This window comes from Pantherophis guttatus, chromosome 5 (genome assembly GCF_059756535.1).
Source record: "Pantherophis guttatus breed Tessera chromosome 5, ASM5975653v1, whole genome shotgun sequence".
NCBI classification, from domain to species: domain Eukaryota; kingdom Metazoa; phylum Chordata; class Lepidosauria; order Squamata; family Colubridae; genus Pantherophis; species Pantherophis guttatus.
This window is the reverse complement of record NC_142067.1, coordinates 38,310,641-38,336,030: the sequence shown is the minus strand read 5'-3', so window position 1 is coordinate 38,336,030 and position 25,390 is coordinate 38,310,641. Positions and strand designations below refer to the sequence as shown.

The following is a 25,390-nucleotide window of genomic DNA, read 5'->3' as shown; positions in this document are numbered from 1 at the left end:
GTTACTGCTGCAATATGGTTATAGGATTTAATAGAAATCTCTCCTCTTCATGAAACATGTAATTTCTCAAATATTTTAAGTAGTTTAGTTCAAAAAGAAAATACAAAGATTATTAAAATTGATTTTGTCAGTGGTGTATGAATCACAAGATATTCATTACTCTTGTCAAACCCTGTCATTATGATTCACAAGAATTACACAAGCATTTCATGAATCATACTTTCTTTAATTTAGATATATACATTGGTCCCCATGCTTTCCCTCTTTCTGGAAGTACCAAAAGTTCATGCTGTTGGACATTGGCAGCCAAACTGAATTCTTTGGATAGTGAAGTCACCAGGGTGTGCAAATCCACTGGCAAAACATTGCTGCAGGAATCAAGGATGTGATTTATGACATCATTATTCTCTGACTTAGAAAGAGTACACGTAGAATAAACCAGATATCCTCCAGGACGCAATGCTTTAATTGCAGATCTGTTAAATAATAAAAGCAAAACAAAGCAAAAAAGAGTAAATATATTGGGTTAAATTGGATTCATCAGCATACATATTTACACTTGGAATCTTCAGCTGCCAGAAAAGCGTGCATACTTATGTGGATTAAGCTTAACATTTCAGTAATGGCATGTGATTATTATTGCTCAGCCAATACATACAATAGAATCCATTACTAAAACGTTGGAAGGATATACTACATTTTGCCCATAGGAGATAACTAGCTCATTCTGTTTCAAACTTTGACAAAATGTTAAACTGACAATCAATTTTGGAGAAAAGAATGACTAAGAGAAAAGAAGGGAGAAAATACATTAACCTAAATAATTGGTTTACTGAACTAGCTATAAGGAATATTCTACTAATCCTGATTTACAAAAAAATACCTGAGCCTTGCACCACACTAACCGAAAACTAAATGTACAATATGAGGTACAATATAAGTAACAGAAGTTTATAGGATTTAAACTATAGAAATCAACTGGACATTTCTTATTTCAGAGGAGCTATCAAATAAACAGCAGTCTTATGAAGTGACTCAGGTATCACCTTACCATATTATCTGGGTTCCTTTTGTGTTACTTCTGAGTAAGTGGATTATGAGTTCTCTAAGATGTTGTTGATTATGTGCAGGCTGCCTGTTCCTTCTGGAAAGGGGCAGGATGGGGAATTGCTCCCTGGATTCAGGAAATTACAAATACCTTGGTATGGGAGGGACCACTATTAAAATAAGGTAGTTTCATACCCTTCTTAAGAGGCCCTCCTTGGAGCCAGAGGTACTGAACAATGGCTTGGCCTCCATACTCCCTTGATGAAACAATAGATTGGAATCAATTAGAGTGCTCTGGGTGGAGTAGGTATCTTAGACCTTGGTCAGGGTTCAAGCCCGGGGACAGGACAGAAATAGTAAAATTTGGTTTTTTTCTTGTGTGTGTGTGAGAGAGAGAGAGAGATTATTCAGTGGGTTGAATGGTAACTGGTAATATATTGCAAGCCCAGGTCACACTGGAGGTGCTATCTAAGTATCATTCTGGTGCGTGAAGACTTTTAACGTCTGTATGTGTAATGCTCTGTGGGAATACCCTTGAAAGATAGGAAGAGCAGCAGTAGGGCAATGGTTAGATAAGAGACATCTCAACTCACTGAAGGAACAGAGGTATAGAAAACATGTCAGAAGGGGCCCTTCCTAGTCCCTAGAAAGTAAAGACAAGGGAAGAGAGATGCATTTTCAGACTCGCACGACTTTTACCTTACAATAAAGGCAGTTAAAATTCATGGAACTGGTTTGTCATCTGGATTATTCTGGAGAACAGAATACCTTAATCACACCAAACTTCCTCTTGTTTCTAATATATAAAGCACTAGAGTGGGGCAAAAAAGTAGGTATAGTGAGTCCCTGCTCTAGAGGAGATCTGCATGGAGGAATGGGCCAACATACCAGCAACAGTGTGTGCCAACCTTGTGAAGACTTACAGAAAACATTTGACCTCTGTCATTGCCAACAAAGGATATATAACAAAGTATTGAGATGAACTTTTGATATGGACCAAATACTTATTTTCCACCATAATTTGCAAATAAATTCTTTCCAAATCAGACAATGTGATTATCTGGATTTGTTTTCTCATTTTGTCTCTCATAGTTGAGGTCTACCTATGATGACAATTACAGGCCTCTCTCATCTTTTTAAGTGGGAGAACTTGCACAATTGGTGGCTGACTAAATACTTTTTTGCCCCACTGTATATAAATTGGCACCAAATTACTTCTAGGATTGAATCTTTCCTTTGAGTTGGCATGACCACTTTGGGAGAAACAGCTAGTTTCATTTCTGGGACATGAGAGTCCAGATATAAGAGTTTTTCTATGACGGATCCAATTCTCTGGAATAGCATCCTATTGACTGGTTCTAAAATTATCTGCCCTCCAGAATCAGTTAAAAATAACTTTTCTGGAGGGCATTTCAAGGTTGAGCTGAAGTATTGTGTTTTAGTTACTATTTTGTATTGTATTTCTTTATCATTTATGATTACATTAGTTTTCCTATTTTTGAGCAGCCAAGAGTCTCTGGATAAAATTCTGAATAATAAATTAAAGAATAAAACTGTTGTAAATTTTAATTAATTTTAACTGCTAAAAAGATGTACTTTAAAAAGGAAGAAATATATACCGTATTTTTGGGTGTATAAGACGCACCTTTTTACCCCCCAAAAGGGGGTGAAAATCTGGGTGCGTCTTATACGCCGAATGTAGCCCCGCCTACCCACCGGACCCCACTCTTCAGCCATTTTCGGCCAGTTCCAGGTGGCAGAGATCTGGGTCAGGGCACAACCTGAGGAACAACCCTCCCTGTTCGGGACAGTGGAGGGGGGGAGGAATCTGCCCAGCAGCTTTGGGGAACAAGGGGAGTGCCACGATTTGCGGCTGGTCACCCCTCTCGCCGCGCTGACTTCACTCCCCAGCAATGTGAGAAGCCGCCGCTGCCGCTGCCTAACCCTCTGCGCCCAGGAGCCAAGCCAAGCCAAACTGAATGGGAGCCCCTAAAGGGAAACGTTCCTCCTTTCCAGCCATCGCTGCCCGGATTCCAAAATGCAAACCTCAAGAGTCGCGCTTCAGGTGGCAGCCATTTCCCCTGCAATGTGCAGCGGGGAACTGGGAAGTGCTTTGGATTTGGGGAGGAGATTGTAGCGCTGACGCCTAAAAGTGTTTTTCTGCACATTGCAGAACCGTGCGCCCCCGTCCTCCTTCTCAGCAGACTCTTCTCTTTCCTCCTGGCCAGATCCGCCGCCTGAAACATGATACACTTTTTTTTGTCTCTGCACACACCCCATGTTTGGAATCGGGAAGGGGATCGCGGGTTCGGGCGGCAGACCCGGCTTAGGCAGCGGCGGCTCCTCACATTGCTGGAGAGTGAAGTCAGCGCGGCCAGAGGGGTGACCAGCCGCAAATCGTGGCTCCCGCCTTGTTCCCCAAAGCTGCTGGGCAGATTTCCCCTCCCCCACACTGTCCCGAAGAGGGAGGGTTGTTCCTCAGGTTGTGCTCTGTTCCTCCCCCCAGAGCATGCTAGGGGTCTCTTTGGGGGAAAGCAAGTAGTCCCTGCACCTCTCGCTTGCAGGAGGAAGAGGAGGGCGGTGCCACCTTAAATGCTGGTAGGCAGAGGTAAAATACTTTTTTCCTTGTTTTCCTCCCCCAAGATTAAGGTGCATCTTATACTCTGGTGCGTCTTATACACTGAAAAATACGGTATATCACTTCAAAATTTTAGCAATTGTGAAAAACTCAAAACATTCACAGCTTTCCCTCAAATACTGTTCACTGCAAAATGCCAAGAACCAAATACAATTTTCTGATTGGTTGCCATATTGCATTTAGACAGTTTTATCTTTGGGTCACCTGTTCACACTTAAATGTAAAAGGATGCAGGTATACATCAGAAAAGAGAAATGATATAGCAATTCATATTACAAACTTCACTCTCTCAGCCCACTCCTTAGTAATTACATGTTCTGCATTCTACTAGAATGGTCAAGATTAACTCTGTCATTAATTGATCTATTCTCCATATTAAAAAAGGAAAAAAAATCAGGGCAGATAGTAAGGACAGTGTCATATTTCAATGCTGCCATCTTGTGTTCATTAGCAGAAACTATTTTCTGAGACTGCAGAGATGGATCTGATCAGCAGGAAAAAAATTTGCTCCAAACCATTCAAACCACAGAAATAACATTGACATTCTTCCCTATATTCCTTCTTTATAAAAAAGGAATTCTGTTTCCCTCTTCCTACTTTTATTGATCAACGTGGCATCTTCACATTACAGTAATTTGATTTCAATTTCTTCTTGCAATGGCCTGCTATTCTTCCTTACAAATTCATTGGAAGTTGCAAGAAACTGTTATCTGTATCCTCAACATACAATTCATCATGGGGTACAGTACTGAGATAATGCAAATGAAGTCCCAGAAAGCTTTGCTTATATCAAGTCTCCAGCATTTCTCTCTCTAATATCATAGTCATAAGTTTCCCCTCAATTCCAGACTGATGGTAACTTCTCTTCAGCGTTGAGTGTTCCTTCAATTATGGGGAGTCTTATACAAAGACTTTTGAAACTTTTTACAATTTATAGTCATAACCACATGTAGAAGCAGCTGCTGGAAGATTTGCCAGACATTCCAAGAGTAATTTCTTAGAAGGCCTTGATAGATCCTTGCCATTTTTTAAACTGCTTTGCCTGGCATTCTAAAGAACCATTGACAAATGTTGTGCTGTAATCTCTACGGGCCCGGCCAAGCCAAGCTCCAAAGCAGTATAATAGAATTCAGATTAAAGTGCAATGGCAATTTATTAAAGGATAATGTTGCCTCTGCACAGCATTATATACCTTTTGTTACACAATCACTAGAAGAATATTAGTTATTAGACAGCTAGAGCAAAATCTCTTGGTCTTGAATGCCAAAAGTCAAGCAAAATAAAAGAAAAGCTGTCCAAGTAAAATTGTTTAAAAAGCTATTTAAGTTTTTTAAAATTCAAACTGAAATTGTACAGCACAATTAGACTTTATTAAAGGGCAACTGAAAAAGGTGTGTTTTTAAAGCTGGAGTAACAGCCTGAGTAAAAGGCAACTCTAGCGCTTCACTGAGAAGTTCCACATTGATGGCCCCACTAAGAAGAAAACCTGGCCTCAGTTTGTCAAAAGAGAAAGTTTTCCATCCTCTTTAGCACTTCTGAAAGCTATTCTTAAATTTGGATGAGCAATGTGAAATTCATAGAGTGTCAGAAAGGATGCAATTTTTTTCCAATGGAAGTCTCTATTGGATCAAAAGGATCTTTTTAAAAATTATTATTTGTTGATTGAGGAGAAACCAGTTTCAAATGCTGTATTTGTTTTCAGGTGATTCGTAGATTTTTATAGCAATGGGATCACCATTATAACTGAAAGGTCCTGAGAGCTAGTATAAATGTCATTGGTCAATTTTAGCTGTTTGCTTTGCTTTTTCTTATGTCATTAATACCTTCAGTTTACCCAAAAGAGAAAAGTACGAGAGCTTTGTAGTATACTATATAACAATGAAATATATTGATAAGTGAAATGTGGTATGAGTCCAGCAAATACTGAATTACAGAGACACATTCAGTCTCTAACCAGAATCTACTTATTTGTTTCTATGTCTTCTGGAAGTGCTCAGGAAACAATTGGTTGAATAAATAGTAAATAGTTAAGAGTGCATCAACATGTGACAGGTAATGGTTTAGAATGTGTTTGAAAGAAAGAATGCAAAAAACATATTTTACTTGTATTTTAACATGAGTCCAAAAAAACCCATCTCAAAATCCTTTTAAAAATGTATTCCTTAATCTTAATATATCATAACATTTCCATTGTGTGATTTATGACATGGCGGGGCTGGTTATGATAATTTTCATCCCCTCTAAATCCTAAACTTGGAGCTCTCTAGTAAATTTTGTGTGCAATTTTAGCTAGGAAGCTAATGTTAGTATTCCCCCCCCCCATTTCAAGATTAAACTCTGAAATATGCTCTTGGTGAATTTCATTTGCATAATAGTAGTGTAGCAAAGCTTCCTGGTTGCACTCTTCTACTGCATCCTAGAGGAAAATTGTATGAAATTATACAGGAGAATGGAAAATGATTTTGTAATCAAGGGCTGACATGTGGACATTTTAAAGCTTTTTGGCCTTTGAAGTACACAGGTACAGTAAGTCACCAGAAGAAGAAAGTGAAAATTAGCCACTGCTGTATTGTCACTTAGCTAGGTACCATTTTATCAAGCCCCAATTTCTTTTTCTTCAAGAAAACAGGCTCCAATTTGATTAAATATGCTTAGGGGAATTGGGCAATTTTGGGCAATGCTAGTATCTTTTTTCTACCAACAAGATTCTTGTTGTCAAAAATGTTCCATTTTAGAGACATAATTTAGAATGATTTATACAAATTTGCAAAAATTTCACTGAATGATGTATGTTTCCTACAGCCAGAAGTCCACAAATTGGATTCTATATGTCAAATACTGGAAAAAGAAAACTGAAGGAGGTCAATGTTTTTAAATGTGATTGATTTCTCCAAAGGAAATGGGTGACATGATGCATTACTGCAATAAGACACTCATATTTTGGTTATAAATCAAAGGCTTCCATTTTAGGTAGGAAGTCACTCCCTCTTAAAACAAAGGAGTAGGAAAACACAAACCTCCCAACCCTTTTTGTGATGCTGTTATGACAGATTTCCATAAAAAGCTCTACTTCCTTGAAAATAAACTATTTTATTTCTCTCTCAATTATGCTGACGAGTATGTATGATCAATAGCTGGAGATAATGTACAATAAATTACTGAAGAAGAAAAAAAAAGAGAAAAACCCTGGTTTATTAATCTCCTTGCTAGTAATATGTATTAACATTTCACCTAAATTAGTAAAACACAATAAAATATAAATGTTAAGAAGATCTATGTTCAAATGCCAATGTCTAGGCCATCTAACCATTGAAGCACAGTATCGTTTATATTATTTAAAAAATCAGATACTGGACTGGTATATGCCCTCAGTTTACAGCCCGGTCACTTTATAATCTACAATTTGACTTGGGACCCCGCAATCACACTGAGGGGAGGATACTATACCCCATTTATACAGACAGTTTTGGCAGATGCCACGTGAGATGTGAAATCTATAGTAAACTGAGTGTTCTTCTTTCAAAATTTTGAATATTCTTAACAGGTTTAAAATGGAAACTATTTAGACCAGGGCTGTCAAACTCACGGCCCATTGGCTGGATGTGTCACACAATGGCCACGCCCACGCCCGGTTTAGCGAAGGGGAAAAAAGTCCCGATACCTCACGTGACGCTGCCGTGAGGTCACGAGTTTGACACCCCTGATTTAGACTATATATTGCAGAATGCAGAGATGGTTAGCAATGACCAAACAATGTTTTCCAAAACTGCAGTGCTAATTAATTAAGAATAGGCCTACTTTTAAAATTAAGATGGATTTCTATGCAAACCTGCCTGAAAAGACAGGCAGCTCTTAAACAATACCCACCGGCCCTCTTAGCATAAAATAAATGATTCTGCCTGGCCTGATGACTCCTCTGTACACACCAAAAATACATAAGATGGCCCAGTCTTTCAACTGCAATGTTAGCATTGCAGTATGGCCAGGTCAGATTTTTTTGGGGGGGAGGAGGAGGAAGACTTTTACCTAGGAGCCATGGTGGCACAGTGGTTAGAGTGTAGTATTGCATACTAATTCCGCTAATTCAGATCACTGCCAGGAATTTGATCCTCACTGGCTCAAGGTTGACTCAGGGTTCCATCCTTTTGAGATCGGTAAAATGAGGACCCAGATTGTTGAGGGCAATATGCTGACTCTGTAAACTGCTTAGAGAGGGCTGTACAGTACCGTGAAGCAGTATATAAGTCTAAGTGCTATTACTATCACCTTACTAATTTCTAAGTGTATCTCACTGCTGTCTCCCAACAAGTGTTGCCATGGAGAAGTAGAAAAAAGAATGGCAACAGAGACAATGATTTTAGAAAGGCCTTGTTTCTATGGATCTATCACAGAAAAGGTAAGTACTAGTTAACCTTTCAATATCAGTTCACATAAATGAATGGAATAAGCTACTTTAATCTAAATCAGCTCTATGCCTGCTTAAGCTAAATTTAACATTTATTAGTCTAGGACAATGTATACTTTTTCCCACTTTTTGCATAGCTGATTCACTGCCTCTCTCGTGTCCGTCAAGCTTATTGTGTGAAGAGGACAATAGTGCTGGATCCAAAAAAGTGAATTTGTTAAAACCTATGGTTGAAAATGTTCCAACAAATAAAAGAAATCAAGTCAAAGGAGGGGTACAAAATGTTGTGCATGTGTGTCTGTGTTTTGCAAAAGACCGGACTGACCCCTTGGATAGCTTACTGAAGTAACCTACTCCAAAAAGTAATCAGAGCAAAGGAGTGGATCTAGAAAAAAAGGAAACTTTAATTTTAATTCACTGGCTTCTATATTTGATTCCTTCAAGTCAGTGTTGATTCTTTGCAACTGCCTATACAAGTCCCTGCATTTATTTATTTGTTTGTTTGTTTATTTAGCAAAATTTCAGAAGTGGCTTACCATTGTAGCGCCCTCTTCCTAGGCCTGAGAGAGTGACCTCTCCCCCCCAGTTGGCTTTGTGCCTGAAGTGGGACTAGAAGTCAGTTCCCTGGTTTTGAGCCTGGTGCCTTAACCACTACACCAAACTGGCTATCTTAATTAATAATTATATATTTTAATTCACTAATAGGCATCAAATAATTCAATAATATTAATCTTTATAATTTGGTGGTTCCTTTGAAGATATTAAGGAAACATCATCCAAGGCCCCTGAGAAATTACATCTCTGTTCTATCATTTTCACTGCCCCGAGGTATTCATTCCTCTTGAATTGTCCTTCCTTTGAATTCTATTCTGATATGTAGCTAGACTTTTTCCCAGTAAGGTGTTTAAAAACCTAAGTCATGTAACAGCTGGGCAACCTTCAGGGATGCTATGACTATTACATTGGTTTCAACTGGCTGTTCTTTAGAGACAAGGGATTAGTTTATATAAAACTAACATACTCTTGGACTTTACAACACAGCTAATAATTTGAACCAAAGGACAGAAAAAAATTAATCTTTATTTGATAAATTAAGTTGTAATCAGGACTCAGACTATAGTTAAAAAGAACTATGGTTGGCTTAAATAGAAATGGAAAATGAAATCTTGAATTTTATATTTAAGATAGGGATAAAACATTTTTCCAATTAGGATGGGGAAGAGAATAGAGACTAAGTCAAACAACTGACTCTTTATATATGAAGTTTATAAATAATAATTAGCTTTATGCACCAAGACAAATTCCTTGTGTGTCCAATCACACTTGGCCAATAAAAAATTCTATTATACATACTGTATACATACTGTATGTATACATACTGTATACAGTATGTATACATACTGTACATTTAAAAATATGTCTCCAAGAGATTGCCCATCACATAATACTATGAAGAAAAAGAAAATTCTGATAACAATAATGTGCATTGTCCATGTATCTCTCTCTCTTTCTCTCTCTCTCTCTCTCTGTGTGTGTGTATGTGCTTCTCTGCTAGCAAATGTAATTTGTTATGATTCATTTTTATTTGCTTATGGATTGCATCCCCTCAATAAACTAACCCTCCAAGTAAAGTATAACACTCAAACTAAATCACCAATTTGGCCTGAGGTAGAAATATATAACTGGGTTTATATTTATAACATCTCAACTTGAATTGGGAGATGACCTCTCTCAGCAGCTTTATCTTAAACAGAACCAAAGAATCTTGAGACAACCTCTTTCCTTTTGTTAAACTGACTGAATTGACTTGCATAGGTAGGAAAGTGCCTCGAATTTCTAATCCTTGCAGACCATTCAGAAAAAATATTGTGGTTGACAATATTGAAGGCTGATGAGATTAAGATAAGGAAGGTTGTGCTGTCACTATTTAAGTTCCATCACAGAATATCCATGAGTGGCCAGCGCTGCTTCCATCTCATGCCAATATCTAAATCCACATTGTCTACCAGATGGTACTGGACTTTTAATTCCCTGACTGTATTGCTCACTAGGAGTTTTGAGAATTGTAATACAATAAATAGGAAAAGAAGTCGGTTAGGGACAAAGGCTGGCCTAGATCCTTGTTACAGGTACTCAATTTATGACAGCAACTGAGACTAGAATTTCTCTTGTTAAATAATGCAGTCATAAAGTGCAACTGTATTGCTTAGCGACTATAATCCTTGAACTCCTAGTTGTCACAAAATCCCACGATCACGTGATTGTGAGGCAAGGCAACTTCCCGTTGACTTCCCACAACCAAAATCAGTGTGGAAGTCAGCAGGAAGTTGCAAGTCTCCAGGATGCAGGCAGGTAAGTGGCTGCTGCCAAATGGGAACCTAGGCGAGGGGGTATGCAAGGGGAAGGTCAGAGAAGGTACTGCGAAGGTAGCCAATGATGATCATGTGGCATTTGACAACTAGTCGTAACAGTAGTGGGTTTCAATTTTGGCCGCTACCAGTTCACTTGTGGGTGCGTGTGCATGCGCAGAGACATCCGGGCAGGTAGGAGGAACCTCCTGCCACCGCCGCCGGATCGCTTGATCCGGGGCGAACCGGTAGCAACCCACCACTGAGTCATAAGTGTGAGCAGGTAGCCCAGTATCGAGGCTGTGATCATGTGACCCATGGGAGTCCTGGGACAACTGGAACTCTGAGGACTGGTCATAGCTACCATTGGTTCAGTGTTGAGTAACTTGTAATGATCACAAGTTCACAGATCATAGGTCCAGGATTATCTGTATAGCTTTCTTCACCTGAATTTATAGACTAAAGGACACTTGGTACTCACAACTTTTACTTATTTACTTCAATTTAAGAATTGCATTTTTTTTTTTTTTTGCTTAAGGTGTTTTTAAAAAGATTACCAGGCATTGATCTGTTGCTGTTGTTCAAGTACATTAAAACTCAGATATGGATGCCTGATGTTTTCCCTTCCTCCACCCTTTGGGAATGTCCTAGTTACAATTGCGAAAGAACTCAGCAGGAAAACTTGAATGGTGCTCTCTATACACTATGGCAATTACCAGGAGAAAGCAGTGTAGCTCTATGCTTTTTGGAACAATGACTGGCTCAGTGTGACTACATATGGAGAGGATAATACATAGGTCAAGGAGACGTAGAGTTTCAGAATATGATTTAGCACGTCCTTCATTCTGGGAATGAGCAGTCCTTTTTTCTTTTCAATTTTTACCTGAGCAATTGTATCTGTACAGCAGATAATAGCTTCCTTTGTGCTAAACGCAGAGTAGCCTGCTGGGTATCAGAAGAGAATAACCAACTTCTATCATTTGAGCAAGGAGCATCCACTAGGATCTGAATAATCAACGACAACAACAACAACAAAAGGTTTAGTAGAATTACAAAACAATCACAGAGTTAAAGCATACTAGTCTGTTTAACCAAACTAAGACATTTCTTACAAATGGCTAACCAGCATTTGAATAAGTCTGAGTAATTGGTCCTATTGTTGTTAGAAAGCTTTTAACGTTCAGTAAGATATTGTCTTTCTGGAACTTAAATCCATTAAGACCTGCATCCTGGAATAATAAACAGATCTTAAACTTTGTCTATGACATAGAGTATTTCAAAAATATATAAATGTTATAAAATTCCTCCATTAATGTTTCCTTAATTTTCCCTTATCAAGGCTAAATTTTTCCAGAGGTAGCAAAAGGTTATGAAAAAATTATATCTGTTATAACATGCTTTCTAACAAAGACCCCAGTTTATACATTAAAAAAACAACCTTTTGTATTCCATGCCATATGTATAATTTGTATAAAAGCAAGATGGCATTAACTTCTTCTTGAGCAAATAATTATGAAAGTGTAAAATAGTTTAGAAATACTTCTTACTACATTATAGTCTACAACACAAGACCTTCCAAAAGAGTCTACTGTAATGGGTAAAAAAAATGGAGGACTAAACTTAGTGCACTTTATAAGTACATGCTTCTTTCTTAATTAGCAAATTACTACTTTTTTGGTATAAATTTATTAAAGATTTTAAGAAGATTAAAAACAATCCGAAATTAATAACAAGTATAGAAAGAAAAGGGAAAAAGAAAAAGACTAAAGTACAAAAAGATAAAACAGAAATCCTTTGCAGCAAATACAAATATGATTATAAAATCTTAACTATATTCTTACAATAAAAAGCTCTGTGCTTTCTATAGTCTGAAGTGCAGAAAAGAGCAACAAAGATGATTAGGAGACTGGAGGCTAAAACATATAAAGAACAGTTGCTGGAATTGGGTGTGCCTAGTTTAATGAAAAGAAGGATCAGGGGTGACATGATAGCAGTCTACTAATATCTCATGGGTTGCCACCAAGAAGAAATCAAGCTATTCTCCAAAGCACCTGAAGGCAGGACAAGAAGCAATGGATGGAAACTAATCAAGGAGAGAAACAACTTATGACTAAGAAGAAATTTCCTGACAGTTAGAACAATTAATTAGTGGAACAACTTCCCTATAGAAGTTGTGAATGCTTCAACACTGGAAGTTTTTAAGAAGAGATTGGACAACCATTTGTCTGAAATGGTAGAGGATTTCCTGCCTGAGCAGGGGGTTGACCTCCAAGGTCCCTTCCAACTCTGTTACTCTACTCTATAAATCAAAAGTTCATTTTTTTCCCTGCTTCATGCAAGAAATCTATAAAGGGTTTCCAGTCAGCAACAAATACAGATATTGTGTTTTTCTGTATTTCTCTGTCAAAGAAGTCCATTTAATCATCTCTGCAAATTCCATCATCTTCATCAGCCATTCCTCCATTGCAGGCAGTACATTTACACTTACATGCACTTTTGAGTATATAATAATTTGACTGCAATCAGTTATCATATATAAAATTAAGTAGAAAATTAATACTGATAATCTTTGTTTTAAATTGCTGGGTTGAATTATGTGTATATGTGTTTTTCACTGATATTATATATTGCTTATATTGCTTTATGGGATTTTTATTTATTATTTTTCACATTTCTGAACTGCCCTTCCTCCTAGAGGATCCAGTTAAGATCCCAAAGCTCCTGAGATTTAATGCCCTGTTGCAAATTGTCACAGGAAAACATACATATATGTATGACTTGTAATTATACACACCATTTTCCTTGTCAAATACAGCCACCCTGGTGTATGATATATTCATTATCAGACCAGGAACCTTTGATACGTTATACAGTCTAACAATTTCTAGGAGTCTGGAATTACTTTTTCTAACTAATACATTTTATTGAAAGGATACACTTTCATGAGCTGCAGTTTTTAATAAATTTTGTTAGCTGGAACAGATTCTACCATCTTTACGTGTCTTCTGCTATTAATCTGAATCTGATATTTGGTATCATAGACTCTCTTCCTACAATGTCTACTATTCAATACTAATCATTTGAATTCTTAGCCAACCACACAGCATCATCTGTACCAAAAGTATACTACACCTGTAACATCACAAGCCTGCTTATGCATTTTGTCCGTAAATATATAAACAACTAATGAGAATCATACAGGCACGTTCCTAACTCAAGATCAAACCATTCACTAAGGATTTCATTTATTCTCATACATGTTTTCATTCCATTGTTGGAAGAAACATCCTTCTAGGTTCTGCTCCAAGTGGGGAAAACAGACACTGGAAACATGGAGACTGCTTGGAAAGATGGTTTAATGGTGGACAGGATCACATGGCTTGAGTTCCTGAACAGAAAAAGGGACAGATACAGTAAATCCTCGGGTTTTTATGCTCTCTCTGGCTCTGCATTTCTTGGGGCCCCAAAAGAGTATCCTGATTGGTTGTCAGACTCCCAGGGGGTGGGGGCCTTGCTGGCTGATGGTCACATGTGCTTCCCAGGTCACATGTGGTGAGTTTCTGCTGCTATTGTGTAGAGGGCTAATCCTATCTTTGGCAATTCCTACTATGGCTCTGCCTGAAGGAGGCAGATCTTTGTTATGTAGAATAGACTGGCCCAGGCCTTAATGGCCCATTGACAAAAGGTGGGGGGCAGGAAGGTGGGAGCTGCTTTGTCTGTAAAATATGCTTCTCATATTTCTCATACAGGGAAATATAATATTCTGCCTTTTTCATATTTCCTAAAATATTTCACTCTTCCAGGAAAGGGGTGGGTGCTAACTTCCTACACCATCATACATTAATAATTAGCAACCAATTTTCAATTTACACAAAACACTTCACTGTTCAAGCTGACAGCATTTATGATTTTATATTTCATTTGATTAAGAAGTGTTATGTGGCTACCCAGCTTTTGCACCATAGCCTTAGATAGCTGTCAGAAAATTAAGAATCCAAATTTTTAATAAAGTTTATAACAAAACTTCCTGGCACTCAAAAGAAAAATCTCCTACATTTATCAACATTTAAGTTTTTCTAGGCACCAGTCCCATTCTACCCCAACACTGCGGGAAAAGGTTCCTCTTGGTTTCCAGCAGTCTAGGAGAGTAGCAGCCTGCCAGATCTTAGATGGAAGGGTGTTCCACGATCAAGGGCATTAATTTTTAGACTATTCATTTCAATTCTACATTCAATACATCACTGTCATTCCTCTATAAATCTCTAAAACACTCTTTCAGCATTTCTTCACTTTGACTTCATCCCAAATGATTTCATCACTTTTACTTTTAATTCAGTTCTCCCTGTTGAAGGTTCCTCATTCAAACCTTTTTATCCATTTCCAATTTTATTTCCACTGTAATCACTCTGCATTTTCTCTCCTTTAACCTTTCCTTGCTTGTTCTTAAATCTTTTCAGCTGTTTTTCTCTATACAGACTTTATTTTTCAAATTGATGTAGCTACCCATCTCATAAACAAATGACTTTGGGCAGCATACAAAAAAATAAAAAAAACTATTTACAAATAACAATCATTATTAAAAACATTAAGAACTATAAAACACAGCTAAATAGGCGAAGGTATGTTAATACAGAGCTACCTCACTAGTTCACCAATTCCCACGAGTCCCTAGGCTTAATGCATAACCATACATTATATATTTTTTTCCATATTTTTTTTCATTAATCATTCTCTTATATGCAATTTTCTCATAGATTCGTCATTTATTTCATTATGCTATTAAGGATGTTTCTCATGCATGCATTCATAATGTCTCCACACTTATCACTGGCATTCTGTAACAATTTCCACTTACTCTGTTGGGATACTAATCTATCTTTTAACACAGTTTCATACTTTCCCTTCTGGCAATTATTTAACTTTGATTCTACTTTCTTTCACTTATTTCTACATTTACGTTTTTTAAAGTTAACTGCAAAATTCCCTGCTAATGGAAGGAATATGCCTGACAATACGAATACATTTCGTTATATTACAAAGGCCAATTTTATCCCAAGCATGCTCACACAATTCTAGGTCAGTGACTTACTCACAATCCACCACCTAGAAAGTGCATATGCAGTGTATTCTGCACACCTGAACTGTAAGGATACTATATGGATGTAGTTATGTCTCCCACTCCAGGCACAAACATATGTACATACATTCATAGACACACTCTTTGGCTATTCTTAAAAGTTTTTATAATTACATTTTTAATTGCTAGTCCTACCTTAGGCAGGAATCTGGACAATGGGACCTCCAAGCCACTAAATCCTCCAAGTACCAGCCTTGACTGCCCCAGCTCTCTGGAACCAGTTACCTCCTGAGGTCTGGATTACCCCCACCCTATTGGCCTTCCGGAAAGCGGTGAAGACCTGGCTTTTCCGGCAGGCCTGGGGCCGTTGATCTCACTGTTCAATCTTGCGAAATCTGGCCATGGATAGTGTACATGTGTTTTTAATGTTTTTAAAATGCTTTTACAATGTTTTTTTTATTATTATTTTTATGTTCACTGTATTATTTCTGTTGTAAACCGCGCAAAGTCCCTTGGGAGTTGGGCGACATAGAAATATGATTAATATGATTAATTAAATTAAATTAATTAAATTAAATTGAACAATTCTGTTATATTATTATCTGTAACTGCAAAAAAGCCAATGCATTCCTAAGCAGCAAGAACAGAATGATAGTATCAAGATAATGAGTAGTGATAATACAATTTTATACTGAACATGTAAGACTATACTTGGAATACTGTGTCCAGTTCTTGTCACCACAAGATAAAAAAGATGTTGAGACTCTAGAAAGAGTGCAGAGAAGAGCACTCTTGATAGGTGGTATAGTGGCTAAACCCTATGCTAAACGGTTGAAGGAATTAGGTATGTCTAGTCTAATGACTTCTCCACAGCACTTGATCACAGAACAAGAAGCAAAGGGTAGATTATTAAAGATATCCAACCTAAAATTAAGGAGAAATTCCTGACAGTGAGAACAATTAAATAGTGGAATGGCTTGCCTCCAGAAGTTGGGTTGCTCCATCTGTGAAGGTTTTCAAGAAGAGATTGGACAAGTATTTGTACGAAATAGTATAGGGTCTCCTCAAGCAGAGGTTGGACTAGAAGACATCCAAGGTCTCTTCCAACCCTGTTATTCTATGTTCTGCTATTATTCTTGGAGAGGAGACCCAAAAGAAACCAATGCTATATTTCTGAACGAAAAATAAAAATGTATTTTTTTCTGTATTCTGTACAAAGAAAGAGCTATCACTATAATTTATTTTAATTAGATAAGTTAACAAGAGATAAGAGAAAAACTTAGCCTCCATAAAATTATTAGCCAATATAGACAAACCTTATCAAACTTTTCAGGCTGAAGATTTCCTATTTCTCTTCCATCGTTCGTAGAAACAGTAATTAGGCTCATCAAAGATTCTGGAATGAAGGATTCTAGTGTCTGCTTCAACCAATGGAATCTCAAGTTATCATATTCATTTGACTGTAAAAGTCCTATGCAAGAAAGTTAAGATTTAAAAAAATACATAGCCAAGCCAGTTTTCTCAAGCCATTTAGACTATATTTGGATATACCGCAAATTAATTCCTAAATTTTAAAAAAAGAATGCCATGAGAGCATCCTTTATCAATGTCTTTGAATAAACTTAAATATGTTTTGGGGAACAAACTTGCTAACAATGTATCATTGAGTTTACTAATGGAGTGGTTTATCTGGGACGGTACGGTGGCTCAGTGGTTAAGACGCTGGGCTTGTTGGCTGGAAAGCCAACAATCCAAGTTCGAGACTGGTAAACTCCCGTCTTCACCTACTTTAACAGTTCGAAAGCATCCAAAGAGTACATAAAAATGTACCAGGTAGGAAACAGTGCTCTGTGACGTCATGCTGGCCACATGAACCTGGAAATATCTTCGAACAGGGCTATCTCAACAACCCTTGAAACAAAGATGAGCACCACCCCCTATAATCGGTTACGACTACAAAGTAAAATCCACAGGAACTCCTTTCCTTCCTTCTTACCTGGGCAAGCATACTGCAGTGTGGCTACTGATTTACCCCCTGGAGCAGCACACATATCCAACACTTTTTCTCCATCTTTTACTTCCAGAGCCAGTACTGCCAGCAGAGAGGCAGCATTTAGCAAGTAATACTGCTTTAATTGTCCATCTCTGTGTTTCTGAGCAGGGAATTTTCCGGGGGCATCACTGATGTAACATTTCAATGATTGTGGAAAATAGGATGAAGGTCTTGTGAAAAGGAGGCGATAGTTCTTTAAACACAAATAAGACTCTATTTCAGAAGAGCATCTGAATTTATTAAGGAGGACTGCATATTGCCAGTACTGCGGTGTTGTAAGAACTTCCCTGCATATGAAAGAAAAAAAATCCAGGTATGCAGTGATATGTAAGAATTCAACAATTTGTTAATATGTATAGTTGTATCTGAAAGGTTAGAGAGGTTAAACTGATGGTCATTAATTTCTAGATTCAGTTACACAGGAAGGCAATTAAAACAGGACAGAAAATTGCACATCTTTTAATCTAAAAAAAGCCACTCTGAATGTGTATGCACAAGGTGAAAGTGCAGGAATTGAGTTGCAAAATGTGGCCTTGAAGTCAGGAAAAATTCATGTCTTTTATCACTTGCTACCCAATTTATTTTTTTATCATTAAGTCCGTATAAGAAAGGCATTGTAGTGGCATTGTGGTTATGCTGTTGTTTTAAGGGTCAAATGATCAAGATTCAATGCTCCTGGAATTTGCTGTCTGTTTTTATATGACTTACTTAAGTCATATAATTGAGTTAATTCATTTTCTGTATTCAAACAGTGAGTAAATTAATTTAATGACCTGGGATTGCTGGGATTGCATAATAGAAAGCCAAAGTTAAAACTTTATATGTATATAATATATGTATAATATATACGTTTGTTTATTTATTTATTTATTTATTTATTTATTTATTTATTTATTTAATTCAATTCAATTCAATTCAATTCAATTCAATTCAATTCAATTCAATTCAATTCAATTCAATTCAATTCAATTCAATTCAATTCAATTTATATCCCGCCCTTCTCCTAGTGGACTCAGGGCGGTGCACAGCCAGAACTAAAACACATATCAATACAAAATTTAAAATTATTAAAAAAATTAAATAACTGTGGCCCAAAAAATTTAAAACATTGAAAACTAAAATCCATTTAACAATTTAAAAGCTAAAAAAGACTAAAAAGGGGGGGGGTTTCACGCCAGCCCCGCTTGATGGAAAAGAAAAGTTTTTAGGGCACGGCGAAAAACCCGGAGATCCGGAATCCTTCGTATCTCCGGGGGCAAATCGTTCCAGAGGGCAGGAGCTGCCACAGAGAAGGCCCTCACCCTGGGGGTCGCCAGCCGACATTGCCTGGCTGTCGGCACCCTGAGGAGTCCCTCTCTGTGGGAGTGTACTGGTCGGTGGGAGGCTATCGGCGGCAGAAGGCGGTCCTGCAAATACCGAGGTCCCATGCCATGGAGCACTTTAAAGGTGGTAACCAACACCTTGAAGCGCACCCGGAAGACCACTAGAAGCCAATGCAGCTCACGCAGGAGAAGTGTCACATGGGAGCGCCCCGTCGCTCTTATAAACCCCCGCGCGGCCGCATTCTGCACAAGTTGGAGCCTCCGGGTGCCCCTCAAGGGGAGCCCCATGTAGAGAGCATTGCAGTAATCCAGGCGGGAAGTGACGAGTGCCTGAGTGATTGTGCGTAAGGAGTCCCGATCCAGAAAGGGATGCAACTGGCGAATCAGGTGGACCTGATAAAAGCCCCCCTGGCCACGGCCGTCATATGCTCTTCTAAAGACAGCCGTGCATCCAGGAGGACACCCAAGTTGCGAGCCCAATCCGTGGGGGCCAATAATTCGCCCCCAATAGCCAGCGATGACATCAGCTGGCTATATCGGGACGCCGGAAGCCACAGCCACTCGGTCTTGGAAGGGTTGAGTCGAAGCCTGTTACTCCCCATCCAGGTCCGCACGGCCTCCAGGCACCGGGACATCACTTCAAGGGCATCGTTGGGATGGCCTGGGGTGAAGATGTACAGCTGAGTATCATCAGCGTACTGATGGAACTCCACCCCAAAGCCACGGATGATCTCGCCCAGCGGCTTCACATGAATGTTGAACAGAAGGGGCGAGAGGACCGATCCCTGCGGCACCCCACAAACAAGGCGCCTCGGGGTCGACCACTGCCCCCCTGCCATCACTGACTGCGACCATTCGGAGAGATAGGAGAACCATCGCAAAACGGTGCCCCCCACTCCCAACCCCTCCAACAGGCACAGCAGGATACCATGGTCGATGGTAGCAAAAGCCGCTGAGAGATCTAACAGGACCAGGATAGACGAGCAACCCCTATCCCGAGCCCTCCAGAGATCATCCACCGATGCGACCAATGCCATTTCCATGCTGTGCCCAGGCCTGAAGCCGGACTGGATCGGATCCAGATAGACAGCTTCATCCGGGTACCCAGGAAGCTGTTGCGCCACCACACTCTCAACAACCTTCGCCAAGAAGGGAAGGTTGGAGACCGGACGGTAGTTAGCCAAAACAGCCGGATCCAGAGTAGGCTTCTTGAGGAGGGGCCTCACCACCGCCTCTTTCAAGGCGGATGGCAAGACACCCTCACTCAAGGAAGCATTGGTAATCCCCTGGAGCCAGCCTCGCGTAACTTCCCAGGAAGCCAGCACCAACCAGGAGGGACACGGGTCCAATAAACATGTGGTAGTGTTCAGCCGCCCCAGTATCCTGTCCACGTCCTCGGGAGCAACAGGGTCGAACTCCTCCCAAATGGCAGTCCCAAGACCGGCACCCATCATCCCGTCAGTACCTACCCAGTCAGAGACCAAGCCTTCCTGAATCTGAAGGATTTTATCGTCCAGATACTGAACAAATTCCTCGGCACGATCCTGCAAGGGATCCTCCCGTGCTGCCAGATGGAGGGGGGGTGACCCTAAACAGGGCAGCAGGGCAGTTATCTGCTGATGCGATAAGAGAGGAAAAATAGTTACATTTTGCCGCTTTTATCGCCACTAGGTAGGTCTTAATATGAGAACTTATCAGTGTTTGGTCGGATTTGTAGCGACTAGATCTCCAACTGCTCTCTAGGCGTCTTTTCTGGCGCTTCATCTCCCTCAGCTCCTCGGAGAACCAAGGAGCCAGGTAGACTCGGCAATGGGTCAGAGGCCTCACAGGCACGACTCGGTCCAAAGCGTCAGCAGCCGCCCTATCCCAGGTGGCCACCAGCTCCTCAGCCAAGCCGTGAGTCAGAGCCTCAGGAAGTGGCCCAAGCTCCATCTGGAACCTATCAGGATCCGCACCTGGGGCGGAACCATCTGGTCTGTCCCGCCTCCCTGCGGTGGGGTGTGGCGGTTAGAAAGTCAAGCCTAAGAAGGGAATGATCCGACCATGACAAGGGCTCAGTCACTAACTCCCCTATCTCGAGATCATTCATCCACTGTCCAGAGACAAAAATCAAGTCCAGAGTGTGTCCTCCCATGTGAGTGGGTCCATGAATTAATTGGGTCAGGTCTATGGCCATCATGGAAGCCATGAACTCCTGGGCCACCTCAGATGTATATGCACATATCATATGACCTGATATGAACAAGAAGCAATGGGTGGAAACTAATCAAGGAGAGAAGCAACTTAGAACTAAGGAAAAATTTCCTGACAGTTAGAACAATTAATCAGAAGAATAACTTGCCTCCAGAAGTTGTGAATGCTCCAACACTGGAAGTTTTTAAGAAGAGATTAGATAACCATTTGTTTGAAGCGGTGTAGGGTTTCCTGCCTAAGCAGGAAGTTAGACTAGAAGACCTCCAAGGTCCCTTCCAACTCTGGTATTCTATGTCAAATTAATATTCCAGCTTTGTTCAGAATCTTAAGGCAGCACACATTTGAATATTAGGCAACTGCAACTACAAGGTCACCTGGTTAAATAAATAGTGCAAATTCAACCAATGGCTGAATTTGGATCAGTCATTGTATAGCCAGGTTGGGTGAACAAAAATAAGGCAGGATATAAATGCTAACTATTGTACAACATTTATGCTATCTTCCTAAAATCTTGGGTGCAGCCCATTAAGAAGAGGAAAATCACACAAAGACGCTGATCTTATTTTGTACGTTTAATACCTCTAATTGTGGTTAAAATTGAATTTAATTGAATCACATTTATGTAACATTTGTGCAGGTTCTGCCTAACCCATTTAAAAGCTAAATATGGATGCCATTTCAAAGCTAAATATGGATTTTGGTATGAAAACGTATCTAATTATATCTAATTGATATAATTAGATAGACCGCATCATACTGGGTCAGTAGAACAAAATAGTATCACCAAGAGACTGTTTACCAAAATCATATAATTTTCAAGCCACTATTCTTTAATCACCATACTGACTGGGGTTTTCTAGGATTTGAAGTCCATTTCTGTTCGAGTTGTCAAGGTTGCGAAACACTGGTTTATAGGATACCTCTTTTCTTTTCTGTCACATTGTAATTATGTGACAGAGTAGTGTTGTGATTATAGCATTGAAGCACAATTCAAACTGAGAAATATGTATATAAACCCATGCAATTTTCTAAAATTAAACTTAGGAAAATCTAAAGGAGATACACAAATTGATGTGTCTAATTCATAAGCAAAGGAAAAATATTTGCAGATATTCAACTATATACGGTACTATTAAGAGGAAGCACTAGCATTGAAATCAGAAGATTTAGCTTGAGTTGAATCTGTGGAACCAATCCAGAAAATTATTAAGCCTGATTTTTAAAATATAGATTTCTATGTCAAAGATACTGTATCTTATGATGGGAAAGTAAATCCCAAAATTTTACTTCTCTTCAAAACATACACAACAATCTCATAGGAGGAAACAGCTTCCTTACTCTTTTCAAGAATTCTGAATATAATGGTCTCCAATATGGGGACTCTTGACATCTGCAATAAGCAAAAGGAAGCGGATCTGTGGTAGGCTGGGAAAGGACTGCAGAAAGACCAGATCTATGGTTCTCTTTTCTAATTGGTGTACAACCTACATCAGTTCTAGAATTGAAACCATCTGAAAAATAAAATACAAAAATACTGCTTTTGCAACATCTATTGTGGAAAGTTGGACATTACACTTTTTAGCTATTCTGACCTTCTGTTTCATTCAATTAGATTGTCTTTTCAGTTTTTCACATCAGACAGAATTAGCTAGAAAATTGTAGATTTTCTGCAGGAGCAATTCTTCTGCCTCTTGCTGCACGTTTGTCAAAAACCATCAAAGCATTTATTTTGAAATTCCCATCACCCAATTTTGTCATTCATAAGGTCTGCATATGTGTCAAATGACTCCAGTATGGAATGCTGACGTCTGCCTTTCATAAACCATCCCATCCCAGGGATTGATGGGAGCTATATTCCTAAATATTATCAGAAATATTGAATTAAGAGCAGGGTCATTAAGGAGGAGGATTTTGCTATAAATATATATTTATAGTGATCGATATACCACCAGTTCAGCTTTGGCTCCGTTTTATAAGAAAAAAAATCTAACATAAAAAAGTTTTGGCATTTGGAAGACAAGTACAATTTTAATTATTAAAAAAGGATGGATTGGGGTCAGGAGGAAAGAGTAGGAAGAAAACAAAACAAAACAGAAATTAACCTGACTGAATTCCATGCTCCTCCCAACTCTTCAGAGTATTGTTTCTCGAAGTGATTGAGAACAACCTGACATATCTGCTTCTGAAGCTTTCTTTCTGATGTTGGTTCTTTCTGTGTGAGAGAAAGAAAGAGAGAGAGAGAGGGAGGGAGGGAGGGAGGGAGGGAGAGGGAGTGGGAGAGAGAGAGAGAGAGAGAGAGAGGGCATAAATTCCCTGTATGCAAGTTACATTTAACCAGTAAATATTTCTCTAAGACAGGCCAATTTCGGGGACAGATTATTTGCAGTAGGGATCATTCACATCGCTTACACCTTTTGAACGTAAAAGTGAGAAGAAAACGCCTAAAGCTCAAGCATCTGCACTATTGTTTTTTGCAAAAAATTGTAGAACCCCCTTCTATCCCAACGAGAGAGAAAAAAGAAAAGAAAAAATGCACCTTTCCATTAACACCGGAAATGAGATCTAAACCTTTCTCCCAAAACTTTAACCTTAAACTGTCTACTGTTGACTTCACCCCATTCCTAAGAGGTCTGTAAGGGGCGTGCATAAGTGCACCAGCGTGCCTACCGTCCCTGTCCTAATATTCTTTTTTACGTACTCTTTTCATTTATTCAAATTAGGTTTATACTTTTACCTGTTGTCTTATATATGCTTGACAAATAAACTTATGATTATTATGATTATGATTGTACTGGCGAAGCAAAGCTAGCCGAGATCCCCATCTCTAAATAGATAGGATATAATTTCACTTTATACCAGAGGTCTTCAAACTCGGCAGCTTTAAGACTTGTGGACTTCAACTCCCAGAATTCTCCAGCCAGCTATGCTGGCTGGAGAATTCTGGGAGTTGAAGTCCACAAGTCTTAAAGCTGCCGAGTTTGAAGACCTCTGCTTTATACCCACTTAAAGTCGACTTTGGGCATTCTGGGAAAACCACCGAAACGCGGCGAAGCGAAAGTGGGGTCTTCTCAACCGGTTCGCGCTCACCTGGCTCCTCGCCGAAGAATACCGCTCCTTTCTGTGTCGCCGAGCGGCAACCAAATTCGCCCGAACCATCCCCCGCGAGAACACGGTCAACATTGGAAGCGGCGCGCACGTTGTCCTTTGCAGCCCTAGTCCGGCCGGCGGAAGCGCCTCAGAAAACCGAGTCGCGGATGGAGAGGGCACGGAGGGGAGCGCAATTTAGCGCCCCCTGCCGGGGAGGAGCTGACAACGACTCGTAGCACAGCAGCAGCAGCAGCATCAGACTAGGCTGGATAGAATGTGGGGCTGGAACGTAGCTAGTTCTTCATTTTTAAAAAACTCCTTGGGGGTCGGGAGTGCACTATATAAATAAATGAAAAGCTAGCTTCTAAAAACAGGATCTACTTGAATCTGATCTTTGCTTGCCGGTATTTTTTTCCCCAAACATAATTGATGCTTTATTGAAAAACCAAGGGTCCCTTAATTTCTATTAAGAGGACAGTCTAGAAAATAGTACATTTATCTTCTGCTTTTTGTTTTGAAGTCGTGGCAAATTACATTGTACTCCCGTTTTCCCTCACAACCACCCTGCAACGTAGGCTGGCCCAATGGTACTAGTGGGCTTCTCTAATTGAAGGGAGACAGACCCTGGATTCCCCTGGTGCTTCACTCCTCCTCATTGGCTCCTAATAATTGTTTCTGAATCTTAAAAGCAGAGTGATCAGTGTCAGAAAAATGGGTCTGCATTTTTTATGCCATTTTGAAACAATGAATTCAGATAGACCCAGTGAAAAAACTTGATAGGGTCCAAACCTGAGTTTTACATGTTTGCATCATGAGGGTATCAGAAATCGTTCATTGGTCACAGATAGGTGTTATGTGCAATTTGAAAATGTTAGATGGATCCCATCTAAAATGTACATTTTTTGGGTGACATTAATAGCAAATGTTTATAATTTGATCACTGATTTTGTCAGTTGGTCAGTAATTCTCCATTTGGAGAAATGCCCAAACTGCTTAAGGAATGGGATAAGATGTGGAATACCAGAGACTTACAAAAATGAACCTATGGAAATGACCTCCAAAGGATTTCTTGAAGCAAATCATAGGACAACCAGTTGTAAAACTAGATTCTAAGATTTATTTTATGGTTAATTTTATGCAGATTAATTACATGTGATTGTGGTTTCATTTGAATGGAAATTTCATTGGAATCCATGATCCAGGGCTTTTTGTTCAGGTAA

At 39.3% G+C, this 25,390-nt stretch overlaps 1 protein-coding gene across 1 annotated transcript; it reads right to left on the bottom strand.

The window, feature by feature from the left end:
- Window positions 1–205: 205 nt before the first annotated feature.
- On the bottom strand, window positions 206–24,356 carry NSUN3 (NOP2/Sun RNA methyltransferase 3). The gene is made up of 6 exons (XM_034413641.3): window positions 24,171–24,356; window positions 23,186–23,295; window positions 17,512–17,855; window positions 16,832–16,986; window positions 11,322–11,443; window positions 206–476 (listed from the first exon to the last, which is right to left on the bottom strand). Exons 1-6 carry the CDS (start codon window positions 24,261–24,263, stop codon window positions 215–217), a joined length of 1,086 nt encoding a protein of 361 aa, XP_034269532.2. The 5' UTR covers window positions 24,264–24,356; the 3' UTR covers window positions 206–214.
- Window positions 24,357–25,390: the final 1,034 nt, after the last annotated feature.